The 14107-nt window shown below is 36.9% G+C and overlaps 1 protein-coding gene across 6 annotated transcripts in view; it reads left to right on the forward strand.

Annotated features, from left to right (window-relative positions):
* The window catches only part of AKAP9 (A-kinase anchoring protein 9), a 166215-nt gene that overhangs the window by 61324 nt on the left and 90784 nt on the right, over positions 1–14107 (forward strand). For 5 of the 6 annotated variants that reach the window (XR_010663628.1, XM_065938573.1, XM_065938574.1 and 2 more), the window contains 4 exons: positions 2854–3067; positions 5059–5135; positions 7412–7550; positions 9908–9993. Coding sequence is in view for 5 of the 6 variants with exons in the window: in XM_065938573.1 (XP_065794645.1) it covers positions 2854–3067; positions 5059–5135; positions 7412–7550; positions 9908–9993 (516 nt within the window). In the remaining variant the exon portion in view is untranslated. The remainder of the gene's footprint in view (positions 1–2853; positions 3068–5058; positions 5136–7411; positions 7551–9907; positions 9994–14107) is intronic. The other variant, XM_065938575.1, reaches the window with a different exon arrangement.

Raw genomic sequence — 14107 nt, forward strand, 5'->3', positions numbered from 1 at the left:
GAATTGGTTCTAGCTCTCACAGAGCATATATTTTAGTGAGGGAGCCAGACTGTAAATGAGGAAATAAGTAGAAGAGTTAAGAAATAGTGATAAGAAATAGTGATGTTTTATAAAGAAAATAAAAGAGAAAATGGGATAGAGAGTGGCGGGTAGTCACTAAATAGGGTGGTCAGGAAAGGGGTCTAGGAGGAACTGACATTTGAACTGCCATGTGAATGGCAGTGAGGATCTACCACAGGGAAATTAGAGCAACTGCGACGGCAGAGGTAAGTTTGAGGAACAGAATAAAGACCTGTTTGGTTGAGTTTGAGGGAAAGAGTGGAAGAAAAAGAGTTTGAAGAAGGAAAAGACCAGATCTTGGAGAGTCTTAAAGAGTATGTAAGAACCTGAAATTTTATTCTCTATGTAGTAGGAAGGCCTTGGAAAGTTTTTTTCTTTCTACTTCTTAACAAATGTGCTCATATTTATGATCTTATATCAAATTTTACATTTTAATAACCTAAATAGTTAAGAAGTTCTAATTACATAACTGTTAATGCTTTGTGAAATACCTGAAATTGTTTTCAAAATCATAATTGGGTTTAATTTTATCACTCCTAAAAATGTCAGAAGATCATTTAAAAAAATTTTTGAAGGCATTACTAGGAGGGGACCCAAATTTGAAGTTGTCAAAGTGGTCAGATTTTTCTCACTAAAACATTTATTTTTTTCTAACTGAAGACACTTTCAGTGACATTTAGATACCATTTCCTTGATATTGACATCTAGTGCTCACTTCGGCAGCACATATACTAAAGTTGACGTTGACATTTATAAAGTAAACAGAGACAAACGCAAAAGCTGCCCCTGACACATACATCACTGCCAAGGCAAACCCCTTAGTGATGGGGAGAACAGGGAGGTGTGTGCTTATGGAAGGAAGCTCATGAAAAAATTGAGCAACAGTTTACACAACAGTAGCACCAAAGAGCAATCTAAATGTGCTTAGAAATAATACTGCAGCCACAGAAATACTTCTGCTAGTTGACTAATAAACATGAAAAGATGCTTTCAGCATTATAAATTGATATAATGGTGAAATTTTATACCTATCAGTTTGACAAAATAAGGTTCACAATAAGAACTGTGATGAGGATGTGGGGAGATGAATATTCACTTAACATTATTAAATATATCAGTGTAAAATTGTGTAATTGCAGAAAAAATTTTGTTAAAATCTAGTATTGATGCAATATACATGGTCTACCATGTAGCATTTACATTTCTGCTGGTAGTGAGTGTGGTCCCTAACCAGCAGTGTCAGCATCACTTGAAAACAGGTTGAAATCAAATTCTGGGGCTCACACCAGGACTCTTTAAGTAGAGCTTGGGGGTAGGGGCCCAGAAATCTGTTTTAATAAGCACTCCAGGTGATTCTGATTTGGGCTACAGTTTTGAGAATCACTACAATCAAGAAGGGCTTCCCAGGTGGTGCTAGTGATAAAGAACCCGCCTGCCAGTGCAGGAGACAAGAGACATGGATTTGAACGCTGAGTCAAGAAGATCCCCTTGAGGACGACATGGCAACCCACTCCAGTATTCTTGCCTGAAGAATCCCATGGACAGAAGAGCCTGGTGGGCTACAGTCCGTAGGATTGCAAAGAGCCAGATATGACTGATGTGACTTAGCACACATGTGTGCTAGAGAAACACTATCATATATGTACAAGGGCATATATATATAAGAATTTATTCTGATCAATTTATATGATGTTTTGGCATTGTGTAGACATAACTTCTTCAAACTCCCATAATACAATAAAATGTATTTAATGCCTATTAAATATCACACAACATAAAAAAAAAAAGAATTTATTGCAGCATTTTTTGAAATATCTAAAATTTGAAATAATCCATTTGATCTCTAAAAAGGAAATGAACAAATTGTGATATTCATATATACAGCACCAAGTTAAAATAAATTTATGTGTATCTTCTTGGAAAGATCTCAGAAGCATGTTGAATGAGAAGAGTAATTTGCAAAATAAATGCCATTTTGCACCATTTATGTAAATTCTTAAAAACGTAAAATATATGCACTGTTTATAGATGGATTAAGAAATGAGAATGTAAGACGTGAACTGAATTGTAGCAAATTTATCAAATTTATAATATGGTGGCCTCTGGGGAAGGAAGACTGGGAACGTGATAGATTAAGTTTTATCTGTATTTCATTTCTAAACCAAAATAATAGGGAGGAGAGAAATGAAGAAAAAAGATAAAATGATTGCATTTATTACTTTGTGATATGTGTACATAAGTGTGTATTTCATTATTCTTTGCACTTCTCTATATTTGTTTATTAAAAGTCACTCAGTCATGCCTGGCTCTTTGCAACCCCATGGACTCTCCAGGCCAGAATACTGGGGTGGGTAGCTGTTCCCTTCTCCAGGGGGTTTTCCCAACCCAGGGATCAAATCCAGGTCTCCCACATTGCAGGTGGATTCTTTACCAGCTGAGCCACCAGGGAAACCCGTATTTGTTTAAAAATGTCATTTTTGAACAAAAATGAAAGGTGAGGCCATCCTCACATTACCCAATATCAAACTTTACCATGAAGTTGAAGTGATGAAAATATTGTGCTATTTTCCTTGAAAAAGTTGTACTATTTTCCGAGGTTAGTGCAACAGATTGAGTGAGAAAATAATTTCATGTAAGTAAAGTGACGTCTCGTCTAATTTAATTATTTTCTCACTCAATTATAGTTTATAATTTCATGTATTCCCCCCCTTGTAATGAGTATATGCAAAAATAAGTTAAATTGTTTGATTTGTCATTTTAAATTATCTAACCTGCACATTAATTCACTTTAAGAATGATTTAAGGCTCCAGATGGAAGCCCAACGTATATGCCTGTCTCTGGTCTATTCAACTCATGTGGATCAGGTTCGCAAATACATGGAAAATGAAAAAGATAAAGCTCTTTGCAATCTTAAACAAGAGCTTATTTCTGCTCAAGAGGAAAAGATTAAGGAACTTCAGAAAATACACCAGTTAGAGCTACAGAATATAAAAGCACAAGAAACAGGTAAATGGTTTCTAACAAAATTCTAAGTAAGTAAGTATCACTTAGAGCCCGCCACTTCGTGATTCTCTTCTTGACTTAGACCCCATGGAGGAACGTGACTGGGTGTTCTCAGTTCTAGACTCATTTGCTCATACAATCATAGACTGTTCATGTAAGTGCTTGAGAAGTCTAAAAATCACTGAATTATTTTCCCCAAGAAATCAATAGTCCTGTGGAAAAGCAATATAAAATAAACTCTTAGAAAACAATAGGAGATCTTCTATAATAGAAGAATGAACAGAAAGAATGGAGGGAAAGAGGAGAAGAGTCTAGTGCTTCCTGGAAGAGCGAGGCAGTAGGCAGGAGGAGGGAGGTTGGAATTTTAGGAAAGGATCTTAAGTCTTAACTTTAGAGATGTGAGAGATGACATCCATTTTGGAGAATTGAGAGTTCAAGGTGTGTGCAAAAGTAGTGATGGATAAAGATTGTCGGAAGCTTGATCAGAAAAGATTTCATGTACCCTGACCGAAACATGTTTACTCTTTATGTTGTTGGTTTTAAGAGCTGATGCAGGATTTTAAATAGACTAACATAGTAAGATTTTTAAGATGACATCACTGGAGCAAATTAAGGGAGGTGATAAGTGATGGACTTAATGGACGTGAGTTTGAGTAAACTCTGGGAGTTGGTGATTGTCAGGGAAGCCTGCTGTGCTGCAGTCCATGGGGTTACAAAAGAGTTGGACACGACTGAGCGACTGAACTGAACTTATAACGTGATGGAAAGACCAGTTAAGCAGCTTTGGCAGTTACTCTGTTAACATTAAGATGTTGAGCTAAAATGGCATTGGGCATTGTAGAAGGAAAAGTTTAAGCGTTAAAGAGGTGGGTTGTAGTCTGCAGTTAGTATTAGCAGTAAGGGGGAGGAATTGAGAATGATCCCTGTGTGTCTAGTTTGAGTAATTGGATTGAGGGTGACTGTAGTCATGAGGAGGATGAGGAGTAGATTTGTGAGGAAAATAGTGTATTTAGCTTGGAACGTTGAGTTAAAAATACTTGATGACTTTGAAAAAGCGATACCTAGTATGCAATTGAAAATAAAGGCTGAAACCTAAGGGGGAAGTTTAAATTCAAGATAAAGATTTGTAAGTCAAGAGATCATTTGAGGCCAGGGACAAGAATGAGACACCTTGGAAGACTAGAGTGAGCACAAAGACTGAGATGGCACTGTGTCGGCAGCAGTATTTAAGGAACCGTAAGTGGAAAGCTAGTCGTGGTTAACCTTTATCTTTAGTAATTATCCAGTTGTTCAATTAATTAGACTTTCTCTGTTCAAGGTATCTTTAGGCCTCCATTCTTGACAGATCTACCTTTATGAATGAGATGGTTCATAGGTTTGGAATTGTTCTTTTAAACAGTAGAGTTTAAAGTGTGGCTTAAATAAGAATATAATCCTTTTTCACTTCAGGAAAAAGGAGTTCTTTGGGTTTGAATTGAATAAGATTTTAAGCATATGTTGTTTGTATTGGTATCCTCTTCAGATAGAATCTGTAGTTTTTCACACTATAAATTAATTAGTGGGTCCATTAATGGGTGACGAAGTTAGTTCAGTGAGTAATGACCAGCTTTTTTTGTTTTTTTTAATAATAGAGTAGAACAGAAAACATTGGAGTGCATAGGATGTATAAAAAATAAATATTTGTGAAATTTTTGTTTCAGTTTTATATGGGTGAATATATGTAGGGTTATGCTGTGTGATACAGTTCTTGGATTGGATTGTAGTACAAAAAAATTATATATCAGTGCTTTGTACCATTTTGTGGTATTTAAATTGAAAATCCTACAAATTATCTTATACAGTTAGCACTGAGCAGTACAAAATAACATTGAAAGAAATAAAGGACTTAGAACTAATTTTATTCCCAGGAATCTTCCAGTTGATGTGAGTTTAATATGAAAATAGTTTCTAAGCATGTGAATTGAACATTTTTAATGCGCTATCTATTCTGTTAGGTGAAGTGAAGCCCTTGCAACTGCTTATTGGAAAACTTCACAAGGCAGTATCTGAAGAATGTTCTCATTTTACACAGGTAAGATATTAGTTAAAAAATACTTTTAGACGAGTAATGCTAAATTTTAAGTTATTACTGTTTTGATTTAGCAGAATCATCTGAATTACTTTTCCCTACAATCTTACTTCAGAACTGTATTTGGAAAATATTCCTGAGTTTTTAAGTTTAAAATAAGTGTTTAAATGTTTTCCTGATAATCAGTTTGAAACAAAAGAAACTTAGGTAAATTATCTCAGTAGTAGATTCTACAGAAGATTTGCCTAATTTTAAAAAACAGACCAGTAGATCCTTAAGCAGGTCTGTTTCCTACTCCTGCCCACTTTGGTGGTTGAATGAATTTGATGACTTAGCTGGGGGTCTTGCACATGACTAGGGAGACAGTACTTCACACTGTAGATTGCCAAATCTGAAAACTGATTATACCAACTATAATCATATTTGTGAAGATCAGGTGAAACAGCACTTCTATACCCCTGCTGGGAGTGTGCCACCTTGAGGAGCATATGGTCAAGGTATATTGTCGAGTTTATGTACGTCACACAGTCCAGCATTTACTTCTCCTTAGGTTCACATGCGTGCACAGCCAGATATGTTCCTTGCAAGAGTGTCTTTGTTATGTCAGTAAATCTCAAAAGAAAAAAGTATAGAAACATTCATGTTAGATAATCACCTCTGGGCAGAGAGGTGAATGAAATAGATAAGCAGTACTTAACACAGAAATCCTCAAAGCTGTATTTAATGTTCAACTTTTTAAAAATATGGATATAATATGACTGAATATTAGTATTTGCTATAGCTGGGTAATAGATGAACTGTTTTCTGCATATTTGAAATATTTCAAGATTTAACATACACACCTGTGCTTGTCACAGGTTTCCATCTCAGCCAGTGTATTTATAATTTGAAGGGGTGGGGAGGGTGATGTTAGTTGGGAAGGTAAAGCTGCCTTACTGGTTCTAATTATGGTTTGGAAACAGTATTCAAAAAAACAAAAACCGTAAGTAATATCCGCACCAAGGGCCTCCACTCTGCTGACAGGTTCAGGCATTGCGCTTCCAATCCATTGTTGATGGTCTGTAAATACAAAGCGGGCCCAAGTCATGTGTGTGTGCTAGCTACTCAGTCGTGTCTGACTCTCTCTGACCCCATGGGCTTTTGCCACCAGGCTCCTCTGTCCATGGAATTCTCCAGGCAAGAATAATGGAGTGGGCTGCCATTTCCTTCTCCAAAGTCATAGTAGTTCATTTATAAGCTGACTTTATATATTTTTTTTCTTCTAGTAATGTCTTTACCTGACCCCTAATCTCAAGTTGAAACATAAATCAGCTTGTTGTAATGGAGAGGTCCCTTGCAGTTCATCATGAATCTGATTTTGTCCCTAATCATTGATGTTACTATGGACTAGTTATTTCATCTTTCTGAGTCTTTTGCTTTATTTGTAAATTGGCTGATCATTCAGGTTTCTACCAACCGGAATCAATTTATGATAAATTCTACCTTAGAAACTATGTTGGAAATTTAATAAAGTCAATTAATAGTATAGTTTCACTTTTAGGCAGATCTCACGAAATAGCAACAGTAAATAAAATGGTTAGGTCTAGAAGTTGTTGACTGTTATTTCCAGCTGCATGAGGTGGAAAGATGAAACTTACTAAAAACTTCTTTAGGCGTGTCAGATGATTGTGTGGTATGTGTTGTTTTTAAGTGATAATAGAATTGTCCATTGCTCAGGAGAAAAACCAGAATAATATGTCAAATATTTTTTATTTTATTCTGTATATAAACCATGAATAGTATTCTCTTGTGTTAAAGTCTGTGAACGTGATCTCCTACTTTATATAGTTTCTGTAGAATTTATACACTACTTTCTAGTCATCATTGTTGAACTTCTGTCCTCATCTTTTCACCTTTTCTCATGCGTAGTTGACATTACAGAGGGAATATCTGTATAGGATGTATACTAGAAAGTGGTAAAGTATGAGATATATTCATTATTACAAACAAATAAAAATATTATAGTTTAGACATAAATATTTGATATATATTATAGATAATAAAGGCTGTCACATTTTCCTGATGTGAGAAGAATTCATGTCTTGCATGTGGAGAGAGAAGAATTTAGACTTGTTTGTTTTTTTGCAGATTGATTTGATACACGTAAATGTTTTCTTACTGATTTTTCCTGTGACATTTTTTGACTCTGTTTTACATATAGGAAATAATGTTTAATAATCTCTAGAGGCAGAAATCAAAACTTTATAGTTTCATAAAATACCTAATTTTATTGTTGACAGACTTTTTGTAATGTCCATGGTGAACATTACACTCCTGCTTTAAAATGTGAAGTAAATGGAGAAGAGAAAGAGACTGCTGGTGTGCACACTTCTGAAAATCAAGAACTGGGATTGCAAGATTACAGATGTGAAGTCCAAGGTAATAAAGGCTTTACTGCATTGTTGAACAGAGTATTTAATTTTCTTACATGAATTGTTGATAAACTATTTCCATTAATTCCTGATTTAATCACTTAGCTGATTTGAGTTTATCTTAGCATCTTTTTTCAGGTTCATGAAATCTTGCCTTTAACGTATGTGTTTAGTTTTACAATGCAGTAATCGTGATAAAAAGAAAACCAAAGCTGTCTGCAAATATTCTTGTCTCTTTATCCTCCGTTCCTCTATTTCCGTCTTTTCTTCACTGTAATTCTTAATTTTATACCATAGATCCAAACCTTTAAAAGTCATTGTATTTGTTGAATAAGTATATGTCAGAAGGTTATTTTTATAAAAAGAATAAGAAGACATTCAGTTATCTTTTTTAATAGGAATCCTGTATTAGTTCCTTTTTCCAATTTGCAACCTCAGTTAACTTTTTGGTGTTGAAATGGTATGGACCTAACAGAAGCAGAAGATATTAAGAAGAGGTGGCAAGAATATACAGAAGAATTGTACAAAAAAGATCTTCATGACCCAGATAATCATGATGGTGTGATCACTCACCTATAGCAGACATCCTGGAATGCCAAGTCAATTGGCCTTAGGAAGAATCATTACGAACAAAGCTAGTGGAGGTGATGGAATTTTGGTTGCGCTATCTCAAATCCTAAAAGATGATGCTGTTAAAGTGCTACACTCAATATATCAGCAAATTTGGAAAACTCAAGAGTGGCCACAGGACTGGAAGAGAGGTCAGTTTTCATTCCAATGCCAAAGAAAGGCAATGCCAAAGAATGTTCAAACTACCACACAATTGCACTCATCTCACATGCTAGCAAAGTAATGCTGAAAATTCTCCAAGCCAGGCTTCAACACTGCGGAAACCATGAACTTCCAGATGTTCAAGCTGGATTTAGAAAAGGCAGAGGAACCAGACATCAAATTGCCAACATCCATTAGATCATAGGAAAAGCAAGAGAGTTCCAGAAAAACATCTAATTCTGCTTCACTGACTACACCAAAGCCTTTGACTGTGTGGAACACAACAAACTGTAGAAAATTATTAAAGAGATGGGAATACCAGACCACCTGACCTGCCTCCTGAGAAATCTGTGTGCAGGTCAAGAAGCAGCAGTTAGAACTGGACATGGAACAACGGACTGGTTCCAAATTGGGAAAGGAGTATGTCAAGGCTGTATATTGTCACCCTGCGTATTTAACTTACATGCAGAGTACATCATGGGAAATGCCAGGCTGGATGAAGCACAAGCTGGAATCAAGATTGCCAGGAGAAATATCAATAACCTCAGATAAACAGATGACACCACCCTTATGGCAGGAAACAAAAAGGATCTAAAGAGCCTCTTGATGACAGTGAAAGAGGAGAGTGAAAAAGCTGGCTCAAAACTCAACACTCAAAAAATGAAGATCATGGCATCTGGTCCCATCACTTTTTGGCAAATAGATGGGGAAACAATGGAAACAGTGACAGACTTTATTTTCTTGGGCTCCAAAATCACTGCAGATGGTGACTGCAGCCATGATATTAAAAGATGCTTGCTCCTTGGAAGAAAAGTTATGACCAACCTAGACAGCATATTAAAAAGGAGAGACATTACTTTGCCAACAAAGGTCCATCTAGTCAAAGCTATGGTTTTTCCAGTAGTCGTGTATGAATGTGAGAGTTGGACTTTAAAGAAAGCTGAGCACTGAAGAATTGATGCTTTTGTTGGAGAAGACTCTTGAGAGTCACTTGGACTGCAAGGAGATCCAACCAGTCCTTCCTAAAGGAAATCAGTCCTGAATATTCATAGAAAGGACTGATGCTGAAGCTGAAGCTCCAATACTTTGGCCACCTAGTGTGAAGAACTGACTCATAGGAAAAGACCCTGATGCTGAGAAAGATTGAAGGCAGGAGGAGAAGGGGGTGACAGAGGATGAGATGGTTGGGTGGCATCACTGACTCGATGGACATGGGTTTCAGCAAGTTCTAGAAGTTGGTGATGGACAGGGAAGCCTGGTGTGCTGCAGTCCATGGGGTTGCAAAGAGTTGGACACAACTAAGTGACTTAACTTAACTGATCCCTTCACAAGTGTTTCCTACCCTTGTTCATTGGTATGAATAATAAACAAGTGTGTAGAAATTAATGAATGCCAACAGAAGTTACTGTATTTTAATATAAAATTGTTAGTCTTTGTAGCATGCGTTCCACATTAATGAGGTTTTCGTTACTAAATACATGAATTTTACTTCCAGCAGGCTATTTTTTAGAAGCTATGAATAGATGAATAATGCTTATTGAAAGAAGCAGACTTTTACTATAAGTGAAATTATTATCATTGTTTGTCATTTAGATTTTCAGGAAAATATGCAAACTCTTCGCAGCAAAGCAGCAGAAGCATACAACAGACTCTTGGTACTTCAATCACGATTAAGTAAAGTATGGAAAATATATAATAATGTTTGCATTTCTTGTATTACCTGCTATTTTGTAAGTTACTTTATCAACCGAAAATTTCTAAAATGAGTAAACATGAAAAGAAAATTAGGGGAGAGTGACGTATATTTATAGTATCAGTGAGCTGAAGAAGTTCTGCAGTTTGAATACTCTTTACCCCTTTAGAGAGCTTCTGAAATCAAGATAAAGTTAAAATATATATAAAATGTCAAATTGTAAACTTCGTTTAACAGTTGCATTTAATTTGAAGTATTTTTTAAAGCAGTGAGTCTCTTTTAAACTATAGCAATAGTTGTTTAGAACATAGCTAATTAGTTTCACATCATGTTATGTATTATTTAGAAATGTGTGCATAAAAAGCTATGTAAGAGTATAGACGCATCATATAATTTATTAGCTATTTCAGAAAAATGACATACATCAGCAAATATTAAGTATTGTTATCCTCACGTTGTATGAGAAAAGTACCAGAAAAACCTCTGTTTGCTTCTTTGGGTACCTTTTGATGTCATTGTATTAAGATATTTGGGCAGATTTGGAAGATTTAACTAATTGAAAGTTATATTGCTGGTGAGGGATACTCTGGCTAAAATTCTCTTTCTTTTTCCTCTTTCTCTTCCCCTCCTCTTTTCCCCTCTTTCTCCCTTCACCCTTTCTTTCTCTCTCTGTGCACATCCTTATTCAGTCTTTTCTAAAACATGTAAACCTATTTCAGTATCTCACAGATAACTTTGTAGGAGGACAGGTAGACAGGTTAAAAACCCTTCTTTAATTCTACCTTCGTCTACCGTTGCTACTTTCTTTTTCCTTCCATTCATAGCTAGAATATTTAACCCTACTCAGAATCATCGTACAACTTTTATACAAGTACCCTTCGTAGTCTAGATTTCTTGTTTTCCTTCTGCCCTTGCCCTGCCTCTTGAGACCCTTTTTCTCCACTCATCCTTGGGTTTCTGAGCACTGCTGAAAGGGTGAGATGGTGATACGGCTTGGTGACGCTGCATAGTCGTGGGCTCTGACTGTAGCTGACAATTCTTTCATGTGGTCATTCATTCTGTCATAGGCTCCTCAGTGGATGTTTTCTAACTTTATAACTTCCCTAGTTATAAAGTCACACTTTCCATTTCTACTCCCCTTTTTTCCTTCGCAGATAGCCTTATTTCCCATTTTTCTTTATTAAACTTAACAGTTATAAGCGATCTCACCTTGCTACCTGTAGACCAATAGGCATTTCTTTAAACGTGGAAATACCCTAATTTCTTTTTCTCTGTCTCAGAAGAAGTCCCTTTTCATAACCAAGGTTATCTTATTTTCTGTGCTTTTGTAAACATCCCCTTCCACCTCCTCTAAGACTGGTAGCCTGTTTCTTCTGTCCCTTCTGTATTTATTTTCAGGTTCTTTGTCTGTTTTCCTTGTTCTGTCCTTCATTTGCCTTGCATATGCCTCTTGTCTCCACTGTTGAGAACGTAACCAATTTTCCCTGAATCCGGTACCTCCTGTGTGTTCTCCTTCCTTCATTGCCTTGTTGTTTGAAGGAAAGAAGAGACTGCAGTCGGTTTCCCACCTCTTGCTGTCTCTTCTACCCACCTGTAAACAAGCTCCCAGCTCATGCTTCACTGAACTTTCTTTGCCAGAAGTTACCAGTGAATTCTTAATCATCTGATGTCCTTCCTGCTTTCTCACCTTCCTTCCTTGTTGTCTCTCTTCCTTTTAAAAATGTGCTGCTTTTCCTGGTGACAGGACATGGTTGAAACTATTAAATAGTGTAGGAGGACTTGCAGTAAACAAGTAACTACACTGATGCTTGTCATTTTGCCTCTTTCCTTTGAAGACAGTGAGTGGGGAACGGTTTCTTTTGATGAGTCACAGATGTCCCTTCCCTGGTGCTGGAGTGTGGGAGCCTGCTCTGGAACACAGACACCCACACTCGGCTCCTTAGTTCTCCCCAGACACTTCTTTCAGTTTCTTTTTAGAAAAACTTTTACACACCACCAGACTTCTGCCTGGCTCAGCCGAAAAGGCTGTGCTGTGGTTAGTTAAGGGTTGATATGTTTGTTTTCTGATGTCTGCCTGTCATTGATCTCTCTCTGAGCCTGGTGTCTCTCTAGGGTTCTGCTAGGCAAGTTAGCTGTCTCCTCCAACTGCGGCTCCCTTCCTGCGTGCTGTAGGCTGCTGTTGCCCCTTCCTTCCTTGCTGAATCGCTATTCTGCCACCCTTTTCTGTTGAAATCTGCTGGTCTCTCTTTTTTTTTTTTTTGGTTTATTATGGATTTATCTTTTACAGATTCATTGTCATTTTAATTGAGTCATGGGGAAAGAGGAGAGGTGTATGTCAGCGATCATAACATAAATGTGTATGTGAGCTCAGCTCATAAAATAAATGAAGGCCAAGTGAAAGCTGGAGAAGTGAAACCTGGAGAAAACACATTTCATTTAAAGGGGACAGAGGCTGCTCAGCTTCACTTGTTGTCACATGTAGAATTGGGGCCTAGTGTTTATTCTTTCAGTTCATCGATTTTATGATCGAATCTTATGTAAAGTCTTTTTTGCCTTTTTAAATATTGGGAAGGATTAAAAATAAATTTTTTTTTCTAATTGGGAAGCAATTAGGAAAAAAAAAACAAGAAAAACTGGTACCCGAAAGAATACTTCTGTAGCCAGTAATGAAAGTCAGATCTCTGCGTTACCTCCTTAGGTATAAACAGATGCTCAGTGTATCTTCCGCTAAGTGAGTAAGTAAGTAATTGTTAGTCGCTCAGTCCTGTGTGACTCTTTGCGACCCCATGGACTGCAGCTCAGCAGGCTCCTCTGTCTGTGAGATTTTCCAGGCAAGGATACTGGAGTGGGTTGCCATTTCCTTCTCCAGGGGATCTTTCCAACCCAGGGATGGAACCCAGGTCTCCTGCACTGCAGGCAGACTCTTTACCAACTGAGCTACAAGGGAAGCCCAATTTCTTAATTCTACTTTTTTTTTTTAATATTAGCTCTTCTCTTAGAATATTTTTTTCCCTTAATTTATGTCACTTTAGTTCTGTGGCTTTTAAAGCCTTCATTGTGGGTTTTGCCCACCCACCTACAGTCACCAAGAATCTCTACTTGATCCACTAATTATGGTGTATGGAGTTGTGGTGACATGTGATATGTCCCCTAGGCTAAACCCCACTAGACCCTTCAAAGTCAGGAAGTCTTCTCTTGATTTTCATTTCCTCTTAGCACAGTGCTTTGTTTAGCACATGGTAAAAGGTTTACTGTATGTTTGCTGAATGAATTGATAGTATTGAAAGGTAGAGCTAAAGTATTTACCTGATGGGCTTTATTTTTTCTGGCAAGATTCTTGGTTGAAATGTACATGGGATTAGGAGTCAGGTAGAGGATTTGATAAAAGTGGTACCAACTGAAATGGCCTTCTTGGGATATACATTTTATCCTGGTGCTTACTTCCATCTACACAATTCTTTGTTCACCTAGTGTAGCAAATCCAAACTCGCACCTTGCTTTTAAGGTGCTCTTTCATCTTCATCTGTCTTCTTTATCTGGCATACACAATTTCCCCTATCCTTCAGGACTGTTGTCTTCACCACTTCTAGCAGGTCACCCTTTCATGAATGCTCCTACTCTGCCTTCCTTGGAACCTTTCCTAATCATTGACCAAAATGATGGAGGCCCAAACCAAATTTCACTTCCTCCATCAGACCCATACCAGTCTTTCTTTTATTATCACCCTTTAGTCGCGTGTTATAGTTTAATGCATTGTTAATTATTTAATTTTGCTTCCCCAATTAGTTGTGAAATTCTGTGAGGGCAGATGTACCATGTATATGTGTGTGTGCATTTTTCCCCACTGATTTTGTATTCTTACCTCCCTTGTCAGAGTGCTCGCCACATAGTAGACTGAGTATTAAATATTTGAAGAATGACTTAAGTAATACACACACACATCTGACATATTGCTGCCTAGTTTTAATAGTTAAGGAAAGAAGCTGAGGTTTATCTGTTTTTGTTGTTTTCTTTGCTTTTGTATAAAGAGTAGCACACATTTGTCAGCTACCTGATTGTATGTAGGTTACATTCAGAGATTAATAGCAGATACGTGATCA

Source organism: Muntiacus reevesi, chromosome 6 (genome assembly GCF_963930625.1).
Source record: "Muntiacus reevesi chromosome 6, mMunRee1.1, whole genome shotgun sequence".
Classification (NCBI taxonomy): Eukaryota; Metazoa; Chordata; class Mammalia; order Artiodactyla; family Cervidae; genus Muntiacus; species Muntiacus reevesi.